Genomic DNA, 23,340 nt, shown 5'->3' with positions numbered 1-23,340 from the left:
ACCTCAAAATGAACCAGGCGTCCTTACGTTTACAAATTTTACAATTCCTTCGCCGATGTGAAAAGCAGTCATGCGTGCTTTCGTAGAGGTCACTTTGCCGGTAAATGTTTACGCAATTTTTACCTCTATCCCGTTATTTAAGGCCGAATTTTATTAAACGAATCGCTATTAACAGTACATAAGTTTCACCTACTAAATGATATTCGGCTTAACAGGTATCGAAAGTATTTAAACAAGGGGCGAAGTAGAAGTTCCAAAGTCCGATTTGAAATAGAATCCGAAATAACCTCTAAACAGTGATGCCGCATCATTAAAATTAGGTTCTAAAAAACATTAAAAATTACTTTTTAAACTGTTAATTTGCATGTATAACTGAAATAGATCGCATATAATGTAATTTTATATAATTGTAACCATTTCCGGTACTTTTTTACGACTAAATTTGATAGATTACTCGAATAATAAATTAACGTGTAAACACTGTTCTATTTCCATTGGTTGGGAAACTTGTATGTCTTCAGTTCATTTATAGTCAATTCATTCTTTCGTTTTAACTTCGTATATATTTGTTCGTCTGTTTCAGGGACTGCTTGGTAAATTAATTTCTCCGTTTTTAAATTTCGTTTTCGCATTGCAAGTATGATGGCCAGCCTCGGAAAAGCTGTTTCCAAATTCACACCGACGTCTGCACACGTTTCAGGTATATTTATAAAACTCTACAAATGTATTACAACAACACCGCATTGGTACTAGCCAGTACTTTCGGTAATTTTTCATTATTACATAAAACGTTTACCTTAAATATGTTTCTATGTAGCGTTTTTGGTTATCCTTATACTAAAACCACTACAATGCCTTGATAATTGCTTTTACAAGCCACAAAACCATAACAACACTCATTTTCCTACTAATAAAAGAGGTTATTTACTGCTATGACCTTCAAGAACAGTACCAACTTAATTTGTTTAACATGTTTGTGTTTCCAGCTTCTCTCCGTAGCCTGAGTTGCTCCACGAACAAGCATGCAACCAAAAAGTCCAAGGCAACACTTGGAAAATCTGGTGTTCGAAATGTTGTTCTTGTGGAAGGTGTAAGAACGCCGTTCCTAATGTCTGGTACTCAGTAAGTTGACCTTTAATTCTACGATCTCTTTTTAACTTTATATCTACTGTATGTTTCACTTTATTATATTTAAAGGTACAAAGAACTGATGCCCCATGATTTGCAACGTGAAGCAATCAAAGGTTTGCTGAAGAGAACTGGACTTCCCAAGGACAGCATTGAATATGTGGTTATTGGGACAGTTATTCAAGTAATTAACGTTCTTATAAGATTAACCTCTATTGTAGTAAAGTTGTACCAAAGTCTAACTTTGGTATTGGAGTTCTGTTCTTTTATTCATTTCAGAGTAAATTAAATTTCTACTGGCTCTTAATTATGTATTTATTTTTCTGAAATGAAAACCTGCTATGAATAAAACTTTAATCGGTTGGTGGTTATTTTTTTTTCAGGAATCAAAAACTGCCAATATAGCTCGAGAAGCAGCTCTTGGTGCCGGTATTTCAAACAAAACCCCAGCACACACTGTCACACAAGCTTGTATATCTTCCAACCAAGCTATGACCACAGGTGGGTTTATATGCCTGGTGTCGTGCCACCGTGATAAGCGTGCCTGCCTCTTCTACCCTGGAATACTCGTTGCTGCCACCTTATTGGTCCTGTGTCCTTGTGCAAGTTACTTAACAGCAATTGCTTCAACCCACTGGTTTCTTATGGGTTGTCAGAATTGTTAAACATATGTAATAAAATACTCTACACTGTTATTTGTCAGGTTTGAACATGATTGCGAGTGGTCAGTTAGACTGCGTAGTTGCTGGTGGGGTTGACTTTATGTCCGATGTTCCAATTCGATTCAATAGAAAGATGAGATCCCTTATGCTACAAATGAACAAGGTAAACAGTGTTGCCATTTCATTAATTCCAGTGTTTCCTGGTTTTTACCTTATATTTTTGCAGACGAAATCTACCATGGGTATGTTGGGACATGCAGCTAAAGTAATTGGAAGCCCAGTCAGATATTTCAGTCCTGAAGTAAGTTGAGACCAAATAAATAAATGCTATCAAAGCATATCTTGGTTAAAACTGTGTCACCTCTGATGTTAAGCCTATAACTAATACTGTTATTTATTCATACACAGTTGCCAGCCATTGCTGAGTTCTCTACAGACGAAGTGATGGGACATTCAGCTGACAGGCTTGCAGCTGCGTTTGGTATTACACGACAAGCACAAGATGAGTTTGCATTGAGATCTCACTCCTTAGCTAAAAAAGCCACTGAGGATGGGAACCTATCTGATGTCCTTGAATACAAAGTACCAGGTATGATTATCTACATATTGTTTGTGTGTGAAGGTGATTTGGTGCTGTGGCTCAGTGGTTAGGTGCTTGCATCGTAACCAAAGTATAGTCATACCAAGTTCAATGCTCAATTGACACCATTGACAGTTTATGTTCCTTGGTATAAAGCTTAACAAACATTGCTTCAATTTAATGGTCACTTATGTTGTAGTACCCTGGGTGTCATGGGTCATCCTGGCCTAAATCTCAGATTCCGTCATTGTAGGATCTAGGAACTTACAATGTACTTGTTAACAGGAGTGGCAGAAACGGTAACCAGTGACAATGGTATTCGAATTACTCCAATGGAGAAGATGGCTAAGATGAGACCAGCTTTCATTAAACCACACGGAACGATTACAGCTGCTAACTCCTCTTTCTTGGTAAGTATAATCTTTTCTTACTAAAGAATATTCATCATATATAAACATGTAACCATCAGGAATTGCATTTACATTATGTAATTGAAACTGATAATGTGATGTGACAAAAACTTTATAAAGTACAGGGGGTTTGTGTATTGTTGTGCCCACTATAAAAAGGGAATATTAATCTAATACAATCCTTCTTTTAACTTTTTACAGAGTGATGGAGCAAGTGCCGTTCTTCTAATGGAAGAGAACAAAGCAAAAGCAATGGGATTCAAACCAAAAGCTTATTTGAGGTGAATTCTGATAAATAATATCTTAAACATAAAAATTTTATGGTATGAATAAATGAATGTAACTTACTTTATCCTCGCGTGGCCGGAAAACGACAGTCGTTATAACACGGGTTTAACACCTTGTGCCAGCTTACGAGTTACCATGTATGTTACTTTGTGGGTGATTATTTTTTTGTTGTATTTTTCGTATTTTTTATGTATGGCTGATAATTTAACGGCAATGGGTTGGAGCCATTGCCGTTAAGTGTCTTTCCCAAAGACACATACGCCAACAATGGTAGCAGCGTCAAGCCTTGAACCCATTACCTCTGGGTTACAGGCAGGCGTGCTAACCACTATACCACGGCACCGGTATGTGCTGCAATACTAAATAATATATTTAATTAAAAAAAAAAACAGGATTGAATCTCAAAATGCACAGTTGGGTATAAGATAAAATAAAACGTTGTTGTATGTAAAACCAGTTTTACGGCCTGTGTTTTGCAATACTAAAATGCAAACTGTGTGGTGTTACAGATCCTACACCTACATGTCCCAGGACCCCAAAGATCAACTGTTACTTGGGCCAGCATACACCACACCCACTGTGCTGGAGAAGGCTGGTTTAACACTTAATGATATCGATGTGTTTGAATACCATGAAGCATTTGCAGTAAGTGTGTTGTTAACTATTTATTAAAAAAAAACAAAGTCAGATTTCCTAATAGGTGTGCTTTAAACCATAGTAGAAAGCAAGGTTTTTTAGCATATTCTTTAAAAATTATCTCAACCAAAGTTTTTTACTTATGCCCATTTTTAATGGTTTCATAACTGCACTTCAGTATAATAGACCTAACACCAGTATACATAACATTGACAAATATAAACATTTCCACCATTCACAGGGTCAAATCCTTGCTAACTTAGCAGCCATGGAATCCGACTACTTTGCCCAGAAACATATGAACAGACAAGGAAAGGTAAGAAACAAAAACACAGTTAGATATTTGAATATAAAAATAACAAATTACAAAGAAACTGTGAATACAGTGTAAAGTTTAATGTGATTTATAACTAATTGCCCTAAAAGAGTAACTTTAGCAACAGTCCTGCACATTTGAAGCCATTTATTATATACCCCTTATCCCCCCTTCTATTTATATGGCTGTCCTCGAGTGTTCTGATTAGTTTAATAAGATATGGAAAGTTAAAATAGCCAAACTAACTACAACACACAGCCAAACTAACTACAACACACCAAGTAAACTAGTAAACTAATGTAACTCTGAACAGGACTAGTAGATATGCAAATCACACGTTTTTGGGTATGGATAGGACTAGTAATATGCAATTTAAATCCGGAGTATAAAATTTACTTCAGTAATATGCAATTTAAATCCTAAAGATGAAATTTGTTTTAAACGAAATTCAATTAACAGGTTGGAGCCCCTCCCATGGATAAGTTTAACTTATGGGGTGGTTCACTATCTATTGGACATCCGTTTGGTGCAACTGGTTCAAGACTTGTCACTACATGCGCTAACAGGTTGAAGGCGGAAGATGGAAAATATGCTTTACTTGCTGCGTGTGCAGCTGGTGGTATTGTAAGTATGGTGTTCTGCGGCTATAGTGTCAATATCAGCCATTTATTATCCTATGTCAGTGTTTCTCATAGATCTGCTAGTGGCAAAGAAACAATTGCAGCCATCACATTAAATTTTGCTTTGTTAGTGTGTGTTGTAACTATTCATGGATAATTAAATCAGCTCCAGTTAATAGTACTCCTATCTTAAATGACTATATGCCTTTTGAGTGAAGTTGAGATTTTTGATAGTTTGTTGGTACGTATCAAGGTCATAAAACCTTGAAGTGGTACGCGGTAAGAAAAAGGTTGAGAACCACTGTCCTATGTGGTGGTCGAGGTATTATATTAGGACATGAAATGGGATGTGGGATTTAAGTCATGGTTGACCCATTGCCTCAACATTGGAATAGTACATTCTATTCTATATGGGCATTATTTTAGCCAAGCAAGTATACGTAAAATAACATTGTGTCTACAAGATCCATGGTTTTACAAAATTAGGATCAAACTGGATTACTTTTTAGACACCAAACAACAACTTATCAGTCATGAAAATGTCTATGCGGTTATAAAATGGGCAATTGATTAAATAAAGCACATGTTAATCATGTTGTATATTCTACAGGGCCATGCTATGATAGTGGAGAGACATCCAGATTATTAAACAAATCATCTATGTTCAATATTTGGTTCCGCATATATACGAATGGCTGCTATAAGTTGCCAACTTTCAAATATTTATTTTCGATTCCAGTTCAAATGTAATTGTTGATTATTGTTTGGCACATTTTTGTGGCCGTGTTGTACAAGAGTTTCATTGCTAATGGTAAATAAACAAAACAAGATATTTTGAAAAAATGTTTGTGAACCAGTATTAAGTGAGAATTGGTGCAGATACCTAGTTATTTCATCCTTTGCAATTATCCACAACAAAGTTATATTCTTGCATGCGTTAAAGTGGCCATACAAACGAAAAGCGAACTTTAGTGGGGATTTTACACATTTAGGCATCTCTGCTCATTGGTATACTCCTGTAGAGGTTAAAACAGGCAGAAGGTAAACCCATTACCAATTTCGCATGCGGCAGCGAAATCCAGACAAAAAGGACGAATTCCGGATACTGTACAGCCACCTATACTATGCAACAGTACCATACATCTTATAGCCACTTACAGCTTGATCAACCGACAGGGTTGATACCGGTTTGTAACCTCCAGTTCATAAACCGTAGATACCTGTGTTATGACGCCCTGCTTTCATATAACACTTTCATCACATTCATAGTAAGCTAATAAATAATATCCTGTTGCAAAACAAAATCAGGTTGCTTAGTGTTTAAGTTTACTGCACCAACACTGCATGTACGTACAAGCAAATTCATCATAGCAGAAACAGCCAGCTTTATATTGCACAAACTAAAGTTACAATGTCATTACTTATTTAATACTCAGAACCAAGATAAAGTTTTGCGTGAAACAAAATTCATAGAAACTTTTCTTGGCACAGTTTTGTACAGAAGTTTTTAGGTTATACAAGATATTTTAAGTATCACATAATATGGCAAGTACACTTCTTTGCTTTAAGTAACTAATTTTTAAGCGACTACATATATACTAGAAAGCTACATACACTTCCAAGCCACCTATAATGTATATACTTAATCTTATACTTCCTCTTCAAAAGCCACAGATAGCAAACAGATATAAACTTACAAAGCACAAATTCTACAAGTACTGGAACATTTCTGTTGGCCAGTGACACATAGTGTGTGAATAAGCAGAGTCGCAGCTATTTTATGCTTAAAACACGGGTACTGCAATACATAATGCCTCCCTTAAACTTGACCCCTTATAACCAGTAAGGTATTTTTTGGGTGTGTGCTGTCATTCAAAATCGGCTTAAAAACATAGAGATTTCCAAGCTACCCTACTTCATACGCTAGCCTTACAATAAGCATACAGACATCGGAAAAATATAAGTCCAAGTCCAACCCACTTGTACCTGTACTAACGTCCACTCAGTTGTTTTCTCCCACAGTTTCCACATCTAGCTTCCCCCCCACAGTCACCCAAACTTCCTCAGTGCTCGGCAGGGCAACGAAGGACTCGTAGTTAGCAGACTGAGGGTCAACCTCTTTTCCAGCCAATGAGATTCTTAGATTACGAAACAGAGAAGCGACAGTGATGGACACAAGAAGATATACCAAACTGTAATTAATTAAAATGGGCTCATTAGTAATTGTAGTGCAGAACTAAGTGTGTTGCGTGTATTTTTTAAACGAAGCTGCAAAATAGGGTTTAAAAGTTGCTGGATAGAGAATAAATGTATACACACAAACAGCCAAAGTATATTGCATTCACCACATTAATCAATGAGGTTTCCCATGTTTATTAATAAGATTATTCCCAACATTGCAATCACACCACAATACAACAAAAATATTGACCTGTCTTGAGGCTTGTGCCGACTTCCACCAAAAGCAAATGGAATGTAAGTGAGAGGGTTCAACGACTTTGTTGCGTCGGAAAAGTTCTTGGGATTAAACCTGGAAATAATTAGTATTATGTATTTTTCTAAAATTACATGAAACTAACCAAAATAATGACATTAATGCCAGCACAGTCGAAGTTGAATCCTTTTGTTGGTAATCAAGAAAACACTAATTGGAAGATTTATGTACACTAAACAAACAATATATATATATTGATTGTTTATATATATATACAGTGAACAAACAATATATATGTGTGTCAATGTGTGTATTGTATTTGAATTTTTAACTGTCAGATTACTGTAGTGCTTTGAAATTGATTTTACACCTTAAACACTTCTTCCCTAACTTTTATTTCTACATTGTTAGATAGTTTATGCGTTCCTGTTAGTCTGACATTACATTACACACTTACATGTCTGGAGATTCAAATGCATCAGATTGCATGGGAAACATCAAAGCTTCTATGATTGGTGTCTGAAGATATTGAAAACATTCAAATAATTTCAAAACATAAGTCACAAATCAGTCTACCGTGTAAATATTATACAGAATTCATGATGTTTATAGTTGGTAAACAACGTTCACTGACTCAATTCTACATGGGTGAGGTTCTACAGTGAGGCATACTATGGAACCTGAAATTTAGGCCAGAGCTGTTCTACTATTATCAACTTTTCCACCATGTGTAAGGTATACAGGTACACAAATGTTAACCTGATGTAGTTACAAACAATGCTCTAATTGTAATTTTAGGGGCGTCTGAGGTGCCAAATATGCATTAGAGATTTCAGCCATAGCAATACAAAGAGAGCAAAGCCAAAATTTATTGCATTCACCACAACAATTTAAATGTTTTACAACTACAAACTGCACTTAAGCCAAGTCACTCTAGATTTTGCTAAAAATTCAAAATCAATTCGCTTATGCCCATTGTATACTTAGCCTTTTCTTTAAACTTACCCCTTTAGGTACAAGGTGATCACCCACAGTGATATCTATATCTTCCACTCTACCACTATATGAGAACACTCCACTGCAACGAATGCTTTCCTTTAGAATACTCTGCATGTATCTGTAGTGAGGTAAAATTAAGTGTCAATACAATACAAGAACAAATGTAAAGAATACATGAATTTTTAATGGGTAATATGAATACCGCTTAATTTTTATATAAAACAGGTCCATTTATCCACACACTGTAATAACTTTTACTACGGACATGAGAGTGACAACCATGCATAAGCCACTCAAGCTCTCATCTAAGAGGATATAATGACCAAGCCAACCAAAAGTCATGGCTGCTTATCCACACACTGTAATAGCTTCAGCAACAACTATGGATAAGTCTCTTTATTAAAGAGAACACAAATGTATCTAGTAGTATTTTTAACTATACACGCATTGCAATATCTTTAGTAAGACAGTGGTGTTCAACTATAAAGAAAACCACACACCACTTACTTCATATCATTAAGTGACTGTGGCATAATATCCAGGGATTCAACTTCATTAAGTTTATTTCTTAGCTTTGTTTGAACATTGTCATGAGCAGCGATGAAATAAACCGACCAGCACAATACTGCAAAGTAAAGATGGGTCAAAATCAAACCAAATTAAATTATATAAAATGTTTGCTTGCACTTATTAAATAGAAAGTTGGTTGTAGTAGTTATACAGAATAGGCCTAACTGTAATAAAACCCAATATATATATGTTTTCTATAATACAATTGGTCTAACTTTTTTCGTCTGTTAGGTAGCAATTAATTTAAATGTTCTGTTATGCCTAATAGCCACAAGTAAAATAGCAGAATATTTTTAGGTTCACATACCAGCATTTGTAACCTGCACACCAATTGTGAACATTGTTATGACATCACAAAGTAGTTGTTCGGATGAAAGAGGAGACACAGAGGAATTGGAAGATGCGAGCAAACCATCCAGAAGTGTGATCCCATCAAGATGTTTCGACTTCTTCCATCTTTCTTCAATTGCTTTCTCCATCAAGCTTCGAAGCTCTTTAATAGCTGAATATGTTTTATGAATTAAATATTTGTGTGGGTGTGATTTGTTTCATCAAAACATATTTTTTGTTTTTTTAATGGTGTTTTGAAATATGGTTTTGTGAATTGTAACTACAAGGATAAATGACATAAAACTGTCCAACATGATTGTGAGCACAACAGGCACAACAGGACATGCTGTAGACATAAACAAACAGAATTACTGTTAAATATTAATGCAACTGCCACTAGTTCTACAATTTATCTATCATCCATTTCAACTTACATTTCTTTTCATCTGATTCTGATTTAGTTGGTTCCATTTTGCTGGCAGCCATCACTTCATTCCAACACTGTAAATATTCAACAATTTTATAACATATATCCAAGACCCCATAAATAGCAATATAGAATGCAGCTGTGCTACCAAATTAATCTATATTATACTACTGTGAAAATTGCTGCTTTGGTAATTACATATCACATCAAGCTTAGTACATAACAAAAAACTGCAATATATATCCAAAGGCAAATAATAATATAGAATATAATACATACATCTACATGCTACTAAATTAAGTTAAGTTATAATGAAAATTGCTACCTTTGGTTTTTGGTATACAGTATTACATATTACATTAAGTTAATTACATAACAAAAAACTTGAGTTATCACCTTATCCCACGCCTTATATAGCTTAATTACTCTTTCATCATCAGCAAACGACTCTCCAAACATCATTTGGCAAACAGCTTTAGTTGCCAACCCCTTTAAATGTTGAGTGAGTGGTATATGCTGGTCTTCAGGTTGCTTTCGCCATTTCTCTTCCAACTCGATAGCAAGCTGGAAAATAGAGCAAAATGTAGCATCACATAATATAACATAGTGAATTCAATAATATTAATCCATCATGCTCATTGTTGGAGTATAACATTGGTTACTTCTTATACACCGGACACACATGGGTATTCAAAAACCTCATGCTCACTGTCAAGCAAAACTCACCAGTCTAAATATCTTCGCATAAAATTCCTTCACTTTTTTGTCAACTTTAAAGTCAATGTTGTCCCTTCTTTTAAACACATCAACCCCCTGTGAGAAAACAAAGCTTTCTTTGCCGATCATTGGCTCCCAGAATTCATAAAGAAAATCTGAAAACATAATAAGACATGTGTTTAAAAAAGTAATAAATTTCTTATTTCTAATTGTCATATCATAAAGTTAAACCAGCAAAACGAATAAAAATGTAACCTGGCAATTGGAACACTTGCGATCTTGGAGCAAAATACTTTGAGTCGGCGATTGAAATGATAAGTTGTTTGTCGAAATGAAATGAAGCCAAATCTCCATGTTCTGCATGGAGGTTGCAAAGATATTGATGGAGTGACCCGGCTCTGTCAATGTCACTTCGATTGCCATCTCTAGGATAAAAATGTATGTAATTACTAATTAGAGTTTGTCTTGTGGTGCAAATTGAGAAGTTACAACTTGTTATACTGTATTTTATACACCTAGTTTCTATCCAGTTACCACATAGTCATTTTTGTGGGTGATGGTTTTTGACTATTTAGGTAAACCAGTAGCGAATACTGGGTTGGAGCAACTGTCAGTTAATGTCTTGCACATAAAGTGCTACTGACCAATGATAGAAAGATACTGATATCGCACAAGACGCTAGCTAAATATTTGAAAATAAATTAGGTTATGTAGGAGTACCTTATATCAGAAACTGCAGGTCCAGGTACTGTTGTCTCTTTATTTGAACTCTGTAAGGCAATTTAAGTATTAAAAATACAATCTGAATTATTATGCATTTAACAAACCATACATTTACACATACTTTACAAGGTTATAATACTCACTGGGTAAATATAGAACAGAAGACCAATAAGGAACAGGAGCAATATCACTGCAAGAACTGCAACAGCTGTTATTGTAACATGAACTTCCAACATATTTGAAGTTTGGAACAAAATAATATATTTAATAACTCAGGAATATTATTTGGACTAAACTAAACTTTCTAAATTTCAAACGTATGGCTGGTTAAAATACGTAGCACGGTTGTTTTTAGTTAAATTTAAGCACAAAATATAAAAACATACAACTTGTTGTTGTTCAGACATTTCAGCTCATCTGATTTAGTAGAACATCTACAAGTGTTGCCTAATTGCATTTCAATATACACGTTATACGTTTGAAAAATATTAAATATTCAATAAACATAAAAATTAATGCGCATGTATAAAATTATATGTACGAACATAAGAAAGATATTATTTAACAGTAAAATCTTTAAAACCCGGAAAAATACTTAATAAATCGGCAACACTTTTGCAGCTGACCTTGCTACAGTTAACGAATTTGCTGCGTACGTGAGTTAAGAAAAAAGTTAAAAAACGAAAGGTTTTCAGTCAGAGTTTAAAAATAACAGGACTTATTTTATTCTGTCGTTAATTTAGATTTGGTTTAAGTTTTTTGGTAACTTACAAACATGGCGCTACGAAAACTTACCCAAGCCGCAGTTTTAGTTGGAAGAAAATCGTTCATCGCAAGACAAGTGCATGCCACGGCGAGTATGAACTTCTTCAACTGTAAGTCGACCTTTACTATTGTTATTTGAATTATTAAAATTTAACCATTTTGGGTACGAGTTTTAGTAGAATTTTTCAGGCTAGTTAACCTGTCCTAAAAGTTAGGACAACAATGGTAAAAATATGTTTATTTTCTCATTTTTATTCCTATTTCCAACTACATAAATTAACCTTGTACAACTATTTTTCAGTCAAAAAGCCATGCCCATCATCAGAAGGAGGTCTTGCTGTTGGTTTTGAGAAAATCTTGATGGATGCCGCCAAGGTTGGGGAAGATCCATTAGAAGACATGAACCGTGACCAAAAAACTCCACCCACTGGGGGCTCAGGAACAAAAGAAGATCCTTACCGCATGTTCTCAACCGCCCCATCAAGATACATTGAAATAGAAGGTATAACAGCCAACTTACACTGTTTTTTTGTCATAATAATCAAACTTTGCTCTAAATCTGAAGTCACATGGAAGCCTTTCTGTTTTAAAAGTATTCTGACGCTACTGCTACCAGGCACAATAAATGTTCCAACAACTCAAACAAAAAGGGGAGTTTATTTGCATTTATTCTGACCCCACCCTCGCCACGCAATACTTTCTCTTGCTGTCTATTCTGAATATATTCTTAATTTGTTAATATTTTGTTAATGTCAATAAATACTTTTAAAAACTAAATACATATCCCGAATTAATTACACGACTTGCCCCAGTTTTTCCAACGTGCAATGAAATCTAGTGTTGTTAATTAAATTTCGATTTTTCTATTACTATATTTTTCTAGGGTTATTAATCTAGATTTTTCTATTACTACATTTTTTATTCCAGAGCCAGACAGCCACGGTGGGCCACCAGTTGGATTTTGGTGCACACTTGAAGAAGGTGGCAGATGTCCGTTGACTGGAGAGTATTACGTTCTTGATTATGATGCAAGTGATAAATGGGGAATTGGCAAACTTGACCTTTTCATGCACTAAGCCGTTAATGTCTTGGAAATTTAGTTCAAATCTGTTCCCCTGTGTTTCCGTATTTTAAATTTATCTGTGCTTGGAAATATTCCCTGATGTGGCAACACTGAAAATAAACTTGACCTACAAATAGTTTGTATGTATTTATCTAACTAAGTTAACCAATAAATTGATGGTCCGAGATGACTTTGGTGAGAGCATGTCTCAAATGTATATGTTCTTGAGCAAGACAAGCCGAATGCTCCAACCCAGTGGTTGGTAATGGTTTCTCTAAATTGTCTGATTGTCTGTCATGTGTTTCAAATATTAAACCCCTAACTGGGCATAAAGTGTTTGAACCTGAACACCCATTTATAACCACTGTTGCTGCCCTAGCAAGCAAAGATAAAGAAGTCGCTTTTATTCAACTGGTAATAGATCAGTTAGAATATAATCTAATTACATTGACTTATTCATTTTGCTTTAAAAAGTACTATGAACACAAAATCAATACACAGCACAGTTAAAACAGCAGCATAAAACATGATATTTGATAAATGTTTTTGCATGATACAGTTTATATTACAATGTGAAAGCTATGGAACCAAGAACGAGAAATTAGTAAAACCTGATAATACTACTGCGAACATATATTTTTTTTTGATTTAAGATACAGTTACAGTGTTGCTAAAACGACTGCAATAAATTACACAGTTGAAATAATATAGTGAATATATGTGGCTTAACTTTTTACATAGGTAGTTGGTGTACAACAACAAAAAAACAATTACGAAAGCAGCTTCAACAACAACAGTTACACTTGGCTTTTATGTACCTTCTCTATAATCTATGGTATTTTTTTAACAAGAAACAAATTAAAACTTTATAGTTTATAATAACTGGTGCTACCACCAAGCATATTAAAAGTGAGTAACACTGCCTCTCAGATTGGTGCACATAAAAAATAACAAAATAACTTTTTTAGATTTATAATACAAATTAATCCAAAAGATTATGGTTTAAATGATAAAACTAGAAAGTTGTGCATGAAATCTTACAACTGGATTTAGTTTGACTTATTTCTATCATCCGCATCAATTGCACACAAGCGAATAGAAGCGTCCATGAGGTGTATGATACTGATCAGTGTCTTTACTGCCATGATTGGGAATGAAACAAAGAGACAAACACGAAGCAGACTCACGCCCAATACTGTGATTAAAAATATGATGGGAAAACATTGGTTAAGAGTAAGATGTATATTGATTATATTGTGCATACAAGATTTAAACCAGAAGGTGCAAAACTGACTACAAGATCCCTAATTCTACTTTATATATTACTAGTACAGAAGACAACATTACAATATGCATACAGTAAACTAAATCATAAGGTGACAGCTAGGACTCAGTACAAAATATGTGTTAAAAGTTAAATGTTGTATTTTAGTTAGAACTATCTTAAAAAAAACTCTAATTCTCCAATCTTACATTGAATATCTTTTCAACTACCAATACATAGTTAAGCACTGTTATGCTTCACTGGACTAGTATCTGTTTAACACTTACCAATAGGCCCTTCGGTGAAATAAAGAAGATAGAGCATGGAGTAGAACAATTCATTTCCAGCACACATGAAGAACAGAACAGGCTGTAAAAGAAAATATAACATAACCTTTTATTCATTTTTTGTATACAGTACTGAAGATTAGTTAAATTAAAACAATCAGGAAATGGGAACTAGCAGCAAAACAACAGCTGTTATAATCACGCCTTGGTAAATCAAGTTTAAATAACCAATCATGGACAAATATTACAGAGGCAACTTTGAATAGCTATTTTTTTAATTTAAAAAAAATCAGTAGTGTTTTGGACATTATTTCGATTTTTCAGCAGATACTTAGAGATATACAAAGCAGCTTACCCTTGATGTATAATAAACCTTCATGATTGGGTTGCTATCCAATCCCATTGATTTATGGCTTGAACCTTTCATAATAGAGACATGGAGGTGCAACCAATGGCAGATGATATCAATCACTAAGCTGGAACATAATCTCTGGTAAATGCACTGTATTGAAATTGGTGGGATATATATCTCATATACAATGTAGTTTTTAATGTTTCAATAAACAATATTATATATTTTATAAACGTTTTTAATAATTCTTATATTTAGATAGATAAACAAGATACATTACTGAATGGGCTATAGTCCTTAAGGCAATTGATCGTCAATATTTAATTTTTTATGATTGACTGAATGGACAGAACTCTGATTTTTTTATTTTAACAAGCTGATTTCTAAAGACCAGAAATTTTATTTTGAAAGTAGTTCATATGAACTATAAAAAGTTTCACCATAGAATTGGTTTAACTTTATTACATATCAACAATATGCTTTGTTTAAAATTACAATTGCTAATATTATACCTCATTTGGAACAAGAACATGTATTTGGGATAGAAGTAACTGAGTGTCATCACCAGTGTAGCAGTACTTGCTCTGTCAGTCAACTGGTCCAACATTGCCCCAAACTTTGTGCCCTATAAAGAAAATATATAAATAATGAAATTTGTATTATTAGTTTTTAAAATTTTAAATAAAAGTTATTTATCCTTGGGTGTTTTGTTTCATATACATTATGTGTACATTTACAAGTTACCACCTATAATGTAACTTGTGTTTTTAAAACTGTTTTACTGTGTAGCAACATGGAGTATTAAACTGTTATCCTTTGGTTACCTTACGATTAGCGAACCACTGAGCCACAAGCCGATTTATGTTTAATAAAACAACATTACGAAAGCTGACCTGGTTAAAAACTCTGGCAGCATATCCATCGATTGCGTCCAAACCAACGCTTATGACGTAACATAAAGAAGCAGTGACGTAATCAAACGGCATATAATAAGCTGAAGCTATAGCAAGCACTATACGGACGTATCCTGCAAAGAAATAGGGTAACGGTAAAAATGATGCCACACAAACAAAAACTTACCCACCAATTAAATTCGGTATGAAGAGCATAATATCCTTGACTGTAGTTGCCATGTTGGTGAGATTGGAATTCAACTTTACCTTGCTAGTAGAACAACAACTGTCTGTAGTAGTCTAAAGTGAGGAAACGCGTAACAACTACGTAATTGAGAAACGCAAAGCTCGAGCGACCAATTGTTACGTTTCAAAACAAACACAATGCAAAATGGGATGTCTATAAATGAGGCGAAGCAGAAAATTGCACCCCTGTTCTTTAAAAAACAAACATTTTTTTAGCAAAACTCCAGAAACATATTATTCACGTAATAAGGGTCTTGTAAAAAACAATTTCTTTAATGTTTGTTAGTGGCAAAAAACTATATTGATTTTAATTCTTTATTTATTAATTGCAATATCACGGTAAATTATGAGTTTAAATCCTTGTATCTTTATTATAATATTTTAACTGATATTTTCAATAAAAAATAATAATTAAAAACAGGCATATGCAATAATTTTTACGTCATAAGATGTCTATGTGTTTATTGTTACGCTGTAACTATAGAAACGGACAACTCGAAAACGCTATTTGTTCGGCGAGTGTTTGTAATTGTTTTGTCATTTATTTTATAGTTTTACCACAGTATATCTTAGTCAAAGCATATTTTCCGCTTTAAAATTAGTGTATATTGATCAGTAACGCCTTATGTTTGGGCAAAGTGACGTATAAGTCTGTTAAACTTCTGTTTTACTTCTGGCGTTGAAATGCAAGTTTGCTTGACCGAATTTATTCTTTTAGTTTGTTTACATATGTTTTGGCTTTGTTTTTAGATATTTAGTCTTGACAGAACGTATTATTAAAAAGGGGTTCCACACTTAATACTATCTGTAACACGTAAAATATCAAGACTATAACCATGGACGATTCGAAAGAAAACAAAACACAAACAGAAAATACGTCGGATCATTATAAAACAGACAATGAGTTACCAGGCAGATTCGAGCACCCAGATTGGATAAAAGGATACAGGTATTTGTCTTTACAATATATGTGATCAAAAAGTGGTATAGGTTTTCTCTGTATCTGTTTTTTTTTTATCTGTTATGCGCAGAATTAAAGAGACAACAAGATATATAATAAAGATTGTTTTTACCAGTGGTCACTAAATTGGTTCTAGTAGGCCAACTCTGGCAAAAATTACAGATTCCATAACGTGCCACGCTGTCGGATCTTACCTGCGTAGAACAGAGTAAATCCATTTTTTCACTTTACTTTACGTGTTCTGCTCTTTCTAACCCCCTTTTATTCCCAGCACTAAAGACCCGCACCCAATTTACCGAACATCAAACATGGTGTACGGTTCTCGTTCCCCGAGCGTCCATACGGTACCTACGTCATTCAAACCACGCACACAGAAGTTTTCTACACACCTAGGCCTATGCGGGATGTATAAGAACAACTCACTTAACACCTACATGGAGAAAAGCACTGTCACGGGGCCGGACAACGCCGGACTTACTAAAATGAATCCACTCAACTTTCATAAAAGTTTTTCCGCCAACCCGAATGTTTAAAGACAAACTTTGAAATTCAAAATGGGCGATCGCATTCCGGTAACTAGATTAATACTGTACTACCAATTTGCCGTTATATTAAACGGGATACCTACATTTACCAAATAGGAGTATAATTTTAATATCCTATATGCCTTAACACTATATAGTGTTAAAATGATTAACTTCGTATGTACCTTATAAAGAGTCCAGTTTAAGACGTGGACCAGTATTTGAATTATATATTTTGCTGTTACACTTTTGATGAACGCTATAACACGGCCTACTATCTCTATGGGCCGTGCGGATTTATATTGTATTGATTTTATGTCAAATATATTTTATCTTGCAACAGTTCTGGTGTTAAGCAGTGTTGGTAGGGCAGGGGAAGATGGGACACCTTTTCATTCTATTTTCTCGTCTCATTTGGTAGTAAACAAAGAAAACTTAAAGAATTATAAAATCGTATTTTCACGACTCACATAGACAATTGTTTATTATTTAAAACACGATCAGGTATTTAAATATTATGTGCTAAAGGTGTCGCATCTTACCCCACAGTACTATACATAGAATGCCAACTATATAGTATTTGTTAAAAAAATATGCAAAATACTCAAGAGTGGACATTTTAGCGGCCGTATTTTATACATTTAGTACTGATATCACCAGCATAGACACTCTATGATTCGACCACGTTGATTCTATATATTTTCTGTATTTTAGACATAAAAGTTCATCCTTGTCTGAAGCAATCATTTTATAATGGAACCTGCCCGAAGTTAATGCGGCACCTTGATATATTAAATCAATATATTATAAAAAGCTCTAATGGAAAGCAATATGGTCTTTAAACTATAGTGATAATTTAAACAGGAAAACCCGGTCGGCGCCTATTGTAAAAGTGTTCGTTCATTAAAATGAAACGAGCTGTTCTTGCGCTTTAACGACTGCCATTTCCGTTTGCGATGCTGTGATTAGGGAACGACAACTGGTCGTAAAGGCATCAAATAAGTCATCTACACGCGCATGTAATTATTGGCATTTCTTCTCAGTGTCGTGTGTCTAATTTGCAACACGTTAAACCAATAGCAGAAGGCAAGGTATAGCATTTGGATGCTACGGTAAAGTTCAACAGCCGCCTAAGGGCTTCGACCAGACATGTACTTTATTATGAGAGTTGCAGGTTTAGGATTACAACCAGATTTAAGTTGCTCTGTTTTTCCTTAGCTAAACACACAGATATGACTGCTGAAAACAAGACATAGAATGTTCATAGTAAAGTTGAAATGGCTGTCTGGACATTGCTACCATTTCGAAAATGCAACAGAATTTTGATCTTACTGGCAACGTTGGGCGTTATATGGAATCAGATACGAATCATTGAACGAATTTCGTTCGCTCAGAGTCTCGAACAAAAGCTAGACGACATAAGTGAAAAGGTATTCCAGGAATATAGCGAGGATATATGTGCGTATATCGAACACTAGAACAACTAAAACCCTTGCGTACGAGTATTTAATAATAAGAACACATGTAGAAAGTAAGCATGTGTATAAGAATTAGTACAGACACAAAAGCATATACAAGTACCAACGGAATTACAGTTTAGTAAAATGTTCCATATTGTTAAGAAATGTATAGTAGGGTGGAGGAAGATGGGACACCTTTAGCACATAATATCCAAATATCCTGATCGTGTTTTAAACAATCAACGGTGTATGAGAGTCGTGGGGATATGGTTTTATATTTCTTTGAATGTTTTTTTTTGTTTACTATGTTCTTTGCGTAATATTTATACCTAGAATCGAGACTTTGTCAACGAGATTGGAATCCTCACTCGGAGATTGAACTCCGCTTCCCAGGATTGGGCTGAAGCCAAGACGTCAATCAAAGAGTTGGGGAGGGGTGGGTACAAAGCAAGGTCGTTGGTACTGTGGGGGGTGGGTGAAAGTAATGGAGAAGATAAGGAGGTGAATGAAGTTTTTAGCTTTTGTGGGGTGTTCCTGGGCTACACCTTAATAAAACGTCATATGCATTGGGTGTAGAAGAAGATATTCATCTTAATAACTCGACAGTGGGCATGAGGTGTATGAATACATCATGTGTGCCTGGTGTATAAGAAGACACCCATGTTATAACTTGACGGTGAGCAGGAGGTGTATGAATACACCATGTGTGTCTGGTGTATAAGAAGACACCCATGTTATAACTTGACAGTGAGCAGGGGGTGTATGAATATACCATATATGTCTTATGTATACGATGACGCCCATGTTATAACTCGACAGTGACCATGGGGTGTGTGAATACACCACGTGTGATAGAAAACAAGAATACACAAGTTATGCAAAACCTTTGTATACTAAATAGGAATGGGTCATTGATCTTTTGGGCAAGTTCCTAAACGCGAGAATAGAAGCAAAAGATTTGGAATCTTACAGAAGAATCGGCATTCGTAGTCTTGCAGCGCCAAGACCCCTGTTATTAGAACTCTCGAGCGCCGTAATTAAGGTAACGAAAGAAAGCATAGCTGCATGAATGATTAAGCACGTATTTTCAATCAAATATTAACGGTATTTAAGGGTATTGCATATGGTTGTAACAAAGATGTTAATAGTACTTGCCCCCAAAAAAACTGCCCAAAAGAGAGAAATTTTTACAACCTAAAATACTTGAGTTATCTGAACACTTTAAAACAAAAATATCTACTTTTCCACCTTGTATAGAGAAATCTTATGTTAGCAATTTCTTCACAACATTTGTATCCTATATTTGCGAGTGATGACGTCATCGAAGATTATGACGTCACCGATAAAAGTTGTACGATGAACATCAAGGTATGGTATTGATATTTTAAAATATTTCTAAGAAATCTTTGACGTGAATAATGTTCATATATTTTATATGGCAACTTACGAGTTACTGTCCGGCGCCGTGGCGTAGTGGTTAGCGCGCCTGCCTGTAACCATTAGGTAATGCGTTCAAAGCTCGTCGCTGCTACCATTGTGGGCGTATGTGTCCTTGGGCAAGACACTTAACGACAATTGCTTCAACCCAGTGGCACTAATGGGTTGTCCAAATTATCAGCCATACATAAGAAAAAATGAAAAAATCCAAAAAAAATAATCACCCACAAAGTAACATACATGGCAACTCGTAAGCTGGCACGAGGTGTTAAACCCGTGTGATAACGACTGTCGTTTTCCGGCCACGCGAGGATAAAGTAAGTTACATTCATTCATTCATTCATTACATTCACTGTATATTAACATGCAGCAAGTTTTTATAATTAGATTTTTGTTTCAATGGCTGTCATTTTGCAGCCAATTCTTTTCTCAGCGACTGTGACCAAACAAATTAATAAAATATATGTAGTATTTTCACCAATTTAACGTGTAGATGGTATATAGGCGATATTAGTAACCGCATTTTTATACCTTGACAGTCAATAGGTGCAGCCACTGAAATAGCAACAGTTGGTGGACCATTTGGCGCGGTGATAAAACATACGTCATACATTGATGACGTCACGAGAGATGACGTATTGAACACAACTATAATCAGGCGTACGTAAGTATGAGACTTTCAAAATGTAACTTATTATCTTAGCATGGCATGGCGGGGAAACGACAGTTGTTCTTACACAAGTGTTCTGTTTCATACATTTGTGTCTTTCTACCACGCATGTAACTTAATTGTGGGCCATTGACTCTGAGAGATTTTTGTTATTATTTAATGTATAGCAGAAAATTTAAACAACTCATAAATGACCACTTTGTTGGAGCAATGATTTCAATTGTAATTACGCAGACCTGACCCTCGTGTATGGATAGCAAGACGAGGTTCAGGGAACCGAGATTTACTGGAATATCGAAGGTAATGACTTCATTATACATATTTATTACTGTAGGATGAGATGAATAACGTGACCACATAATATCTATGTTTTATAATCGTGTTTTAAACAATTAACAACGGTATATGGGGGTCGTGAGGATACGGTTTTATAATTCTGTGAATATTTTTGGTTTACTACCAAATGGGACGAGAAAAGAAAAACTGTTTTAAAAGTCGGAAGGATAAAAGATTAAAAAATTGAGTAGTAATCTTTCTTTGTGTTGTTTTTAGTGCAGAGGATTTACGTAAAGGTGTTGTCCCGATAGCGAATTACACACTTCCCTACCCGTGGTATGGGACCGGCCACGTCATTGTTTCTGGTTGTCTCATATACGTCAGATCTCGCACAAACTTCTTGGTTAAGTAAGTTGGAATAACTAACAGATGCTGATACATACTGATGTACTTAAAGGGTGAGGGAAATGGCTGTTTGACCTTTTCTCGACTTTTTCCTGACTTTTTCCCCAAACTTTTCCGTTTTTTTTCGACTTTAATGCACATAGTACATTAAATAATCTTACTATATTATACCCTATTTTAACATTCACTCCTCCAGATACGACCTGCAACTAAGGACCATGGTCCGCTACAGACAACTCAAACACGCAAAACATGGTGAACCTGGTTCGGATAACGAGGGGTGTCCGTATGAGTCCGGTCACCACTCCGAAATTACATTGCAGGTGATTTAAAAATATATATTAATTTCATTAAACCAGCGTTTCATATTTTTTGGCAAGACTTGATGCTGTATTGAAATATTGTCATATTTGTAGGGAAACTTTATCTTAAAAAACTCAGGTTCTTATACCAAAGAGCCAATTTGTATGTATATGGGTGTGAATGAAAAGTGTATATGACATAGGCACTGCTAATTTGTAGGCAAATAGTAGGCCTACATGCTGACGAGATCGGTAAAAATATTGTATTAGTTATTTTAATACTTGCTTATTCATTATAGCTTTGCTCTTTTGTTGTTGCTATTTATTCGACTTTTTCCCGCACATTTCATGTTTTACATTTTTTTGTCTATAAATCACCGTAACAGGCGGACGAGTTCGGTGTATGGGCAACTTATTGTTCAAGCAGTGGCAGCAGCAATATGATGCTTGCATTGATAGATGTGGATACATTGAAAGTTATCAAGGAATGGGACACAGGTTGGAGAAAGAACTTCTTTGAAGCGATGTTCGTTGCTTGTGGAGTCGTGTACGCTATTAGAAAGTATGAACTTGTTATTTGTTAGTCTAACGTCGTGCCGCGCAGTTGTATTTAGTATACCGGTTGCAGGTATGAGGCTCGACGTTGCTACCATTATAGGTGAATATGTGTCCTTGGGCAAGACGCAACGGCAATCATACCAAGTGGTTCCTAATGGGTTGTTCAAACTGCCCGACAGCAGTCATTAGCCAGCCACGCGAGGATAAATAAGTTAAATTTATTCAATATAATTGATTAAACTAATATAAATATTATAAAGTAACAATTACACTTCAATCTTAGGTTCGAGTCCCGGCCTCACCTGCAAATCAAATACGCTTTCAACACAATTTCTTCAATCGCCTTGAAGTCACCAACTAGTCTCTCTAGCTCCGTTGGTGTCGACAAATCATACGGACGTATATCCCAGCTAACCTATGATCACGTGGATAAACAACTCCTTATTTGGACAAGAAGAGGCAATCTGTTAACACTGCCAGTAAATTTTGATTATTATACTCACGATCGATTTAGATAGCGCTCATAAAAGTAACTACGTGTTTTAATATATACTGTAGTATATTACACTGAATTTCCAAAACAGTTCTTCTAGTATTTGTTTGTGTAATGACGTTTCAACGTTCTATACATGTCATCTTCATCAATGTTTTAGCATTCAACCTAACGAATACGAGCTTTATTGGACGTCGAAACGTCGATCTGCAAATAAATGTCAAAAGAACTATTTTACAAAACAAGTATATACATGTTTTTTTACGTATTATTTAACACATAACTCGTTGTATACATAGCATTTATAAGTTATATCTTTCTAAATATTAGGAGCATGAGTCATTGCAATCTGATTTTTCTTGTAAGTTTTTCAATGATATAAGTTTGGTTTACCCATAAAAATTTAATTTATTTAACCAAGAATATAGCAGTCGCAAGCTGAGCATTTCGTCTTGTTCTAATCACTTTGAGCCTGTACCAACGTTCCATGCTATTTACCTATATTGAATAAAAGTGTAATTCAGTGAAGTTCTCATTAAAATCT

General features: G+C 35.0%; 6 protein-coding genes and 1 long non-coding RNA gene across 7 annotated transcripts; 4 read left to right on the top strand and 3 right to left on the bottom strand.

The window, feature by feature from the left end:
* The first annotated feature begins 516 nt into the window (after window positions 1–516).
* On the top strand, window positions 517–5,483 carry LOC149741232 (trifunctional enzyme subunit beta, mitochondrial-like). The gene is made up of 13 exons (XM_089881669.1): window positions 517–700; window positions 987–1,122; window positions 1,198–1,312; window positions 1,512–1,629; window positions 1,832–1,953; window positions 2,017–2,091; window positions 2,199–2,379; window positions 2,656–2,780; window positions 2,982–3,061; window positions 3,578–3,713; window positions 3,946–4,020; window positions 4,480–4,644; window positions 5,251–5,483. Exons 1-13 carry the CDS (start codon window positions 640–642, stop codon window positions 5,287–5,289), a joined length of 1,428 nt encoding a protein of 475 aa, XP_089737795.1. The 5' UTR covers window positions 517–639; the 3' UTR covers window positions 5,290–5,483.
* Window positions 5,484–5,949: 466 nt separating this feature from the next.
* Window positions 5,950–11,188, bottom strand: LOC149741231 (cytochrome P450 20A1-like). Its single transcript, XM_089881431.1, has 12 exons — window positions 10,984–11,188; window positions 10,838–10,887; window positions 10,373–10,542; window positions 10,127–10,272; window positions 9,797–9,964; window positions 9,408–9,474; window positions 8,951–9,145; window positions 8,581–8,698; window positions 8,080–8,191; window positions 7,532–7,593; window positions 7,072–7,170; window positions 5,950–6,832 (listed from the first exon to the last, which is right to left on the bottom strand). Exons 1-12 carry the CDS (start codon window positions 11,074–11,076, stop codon window positions 6,643–6,645), a joined length of 1,470 nt encoding a protein of 489 aa, XP_089737557.1. The 5' UTR covers window positions 11,077–11,188; the 3' UTR covers window positions 5,950–6,642.
* Window positions 11,189–11,509: 321 nt separating this feature from the next.
* Window positions 11,510–12,805, top strand: LOC149741230 (cytochrome c oxidase subunit 5B, mitochondrial-like). Its single transcript, XM_089884165.1, has 3 exons — window positions 11,510–11,715; window positions 11,907–12,107; window positions 12,533–12,805. The coding sequence occupies exons 1-3, from the start codon at window positions 11,616–11,618 to the stop codon at window positions 12,679–12,681; spliced, it is 450 nt and encodes a 149-aa protein (XP_089740291.1). The 5' UTR covers window positions 11,510–11,615; the 3' UTR covers window positions 12,682–12,805.
* Window positions 12,806–13,085: 280 nt separating this feature from the next.
* On the bottom strand, window positions 13,086–15,858 carry LOC149741229 (CDP-diacylglycerol--inositol 3-phosphatidyltransferase-like). The gene is made up of 6 exons (XM_089883935.1): window positions 15,656–15,858; window positions 15,465–15,598; window positions 15,084–15,196; window positions 14,575–14,695; window positions 14,220–14,301; window positions 13,086–13,863 (listed from the first exon to the last, which is right to left on the bottom strand). Exons 1-6 carry the CDS (start codon window positions 15,702–15,704, stop codon window positions 13,718–13,720), a joined length of 645 nt encoding a protein of 214 aa, XP_089740061.1. The 5' UTR covers window positions 15,705–15,858; the 3' UTR covers window positions 13,086–13,717.
* A 581-nt stretch (window positions 15,859–16,439) lies between these two features.
* LOC149741228 (piercer of microtubule wall 1 protein-like) lies at window positions 16,440–17,537 on the top strand. The gene is made up of 2 exons (XM_089884286.1): window positions 16,440–16,659; window positions 16,943–17,537. The coding sequence occupies exons 1-2, from the start codon at window positions 16,547–16,549 to the stop codon at window positions 17,202–17,204; spliced, it is 375 nt and encodes a 124-aa protein (XP_089740412.1). The 5' UTR covers window positions 16,440–16,546; the 3' UTR covers window positions 17,205–17,537.
* Window positions 17,538–18,242: 705 nt separating this feature from the next.
* Window positions 18,243–23,324, top strand: LOC149741226 (olfactomedin-like protein 2A). Its single transcript, XM_089881555.1, has 10 exons — window positions 18,243–18,625; window positions 18,989–19,156; window positions 19,557–19,697; window positions 19,913–20,023; window positions 20,632–20,756; window positions 20,997–21,062; window positions 21,315–21,446; window positions 21,640–21,766; window positions 22,132–22,307; window positions 22,587–23,324. The coding sequence occupies exons 1-10, from the start codon at window positions 18,473–18,475 to the stop codon at window positions 22,819–22,821; spliced, it is 1,434 nt and encodes a 477-aa protein (XP_089737681.1). The 5' UTR covers window positions 18,243–18,472; the 3' UTR covers window positions 22,822–23,324.
* On the bottom strand, window positions 22,046–22,747 carry LOC149741227 (uncharacterized). The gene is made up of 2 exons (XR_016385680.1): window positions 22,606–22,747; window positions 22,046–22,297 (listed from the first exon to the last, which is right to left on the bottom strand). It is a non-coding gene; the product is annotated as an uncharacterized LOC149741227 (long non-coding RNA).
* Window positions 23,325–23,340: the final 16 nt, after the last annotated feature.

Source organism: Ciona robusta, chromosome 1 (genome assembly GCF_009617815.1).
Source record: "Ciona robusta chromosome 1, ASM961781v2".
Taxonomy (NCBI): domain Eukaryota; kingdom Metazoa; phylum Chordata; class Ascidiacea; order Phlebobranchia; family Cionidae; genus Ciona; species Ciona robusta.
Note: the sequence above shows the minus strand (reverse complement) of the source record. Positions and strands in the feature narration are given on the sequence as shown.

Excerpts from the sequence above, each read along its gene's own strand:
- LOC149741232 (XM_089881669.1), top strand. The coding sequence starts at position 640 with ATGATGGCCAGCCTCGGAAAAGCTGTTTCCAAATTCACACCGACGTCT. Across the intron at positions 1,630-1,831 it reads CAACCAAGCTATGACCACAG|GTTTGAACATGATTGCGAGT; the intron begins GTGGGTTTATAT and ends GTTATTTGTCAG. Across the intron at positions 3,062-3,577 it reads AAACCAAAAGCTTATTTGAG|ATCCTACACCTACATGTCCC; the intron begins GTGAATTCTGAT and ends GTGGTGTTACAG.
- LOC149741231 (XM_089881431.1), bottom strand. The coding sequence starts at position 11,076 with ATGTTGGAAGTTCATGTTACAATAACAGCTGTTGCAGTTCTTGCAGTG. Across the intron at positions 8,699-8,950 it reads TGTGCAGGTTACAAATGCTG|TATTGTGCTGGTCGGTTTAT; the intron begins GTATGTGAACCT and ends TTTACTTTGCAG. Across the intron at positions 7,594-8,079 it reads ATCACCTTGTACCTAAAGGG|ACACCAATCATAGAAGCTTT; the intron begins GTAAGTTTAAAG and ends CAATATCTTCAG.
- LOC149741230 (XM_089884165.1), top strand. The coding sequence starts at position 11,616 with ATGGCGCTACGAAAACTTACCCAAGCCGCAGTTTTAGTTGGAAGAAAA. Across the intron at positions 11,716-11,906 it reads GAGTATGAACTTCTTCAACT|TCAAAAAGCCATGCCCATCA; the intron begins GTAAGTCGACCT and ends ACTATTTTTCAG. Across the intron at positions 12,108-12,532 it reads AAGATACATTGAAATAGAAG|AGCCAGACAGCCACGGTGGG; the intron begins GTATAACAGCCA and ends TTTTTATTCCAG.
- LOC149741229 (XM_089883935.1), bottom strand. The coding sequence starts at position 15,704 with ATGGCAACTACAGTCAAGGATATTATGCTCTTCATACCGAATTTAATT. Across the intron at positions 15,599-15,655 it reads CTTCATACCGAATTTAATTG|GATACGTCCGTATAGTGCTT; the intron begins GTGGGTAAGTTT and ends ATTTCTTTGCAG. Across the intron at positions 13,864-14,219 it reads TTTCACCGAAGGGCCTATTG|TATTGGGCGTGAGTCTGCTT; the intron begins GTAAGTGTTAAA and ends TTTTAATCACAG.
- LOC149741228 (XM_089884286.1), top strand. The coding sequence starts at position 16,547 with ATGGACGATTCGAAAGAAAACAAAACACAAACAGAAAATACGTCGGAT. Across the intron at positions 16,660-16,942 it reads GATTGGATAAAAGGATACAG|CACTAAAGACCCGCACCCAA; the intron begins GTATTTGTCTTT and ends TTTTATTCCCAG.
- LOC149741226 (XM_089881555.1), top strand. The coding sequence starts at position 18,473 with ATGGCTGTCTGGACATTGCTACCATTTCGAAAATGCAACAGAATTTTG. Across the intron at positions 19,698-19,912 it reads TCTCGAGCGCCGTAATTAAG|AGAAATCTTATGTTAGCAAT; the intron begins GTAACGAAAGAA and ends CACCTTGTATAG. Across the intron at positions 20,024-20,631 it reads GTTGTACGATGAACATCAAG|TCAATAGGTGCAGCCACTGA; the intron begins GTATGGTATTGA and ends ATACCTTGACAG.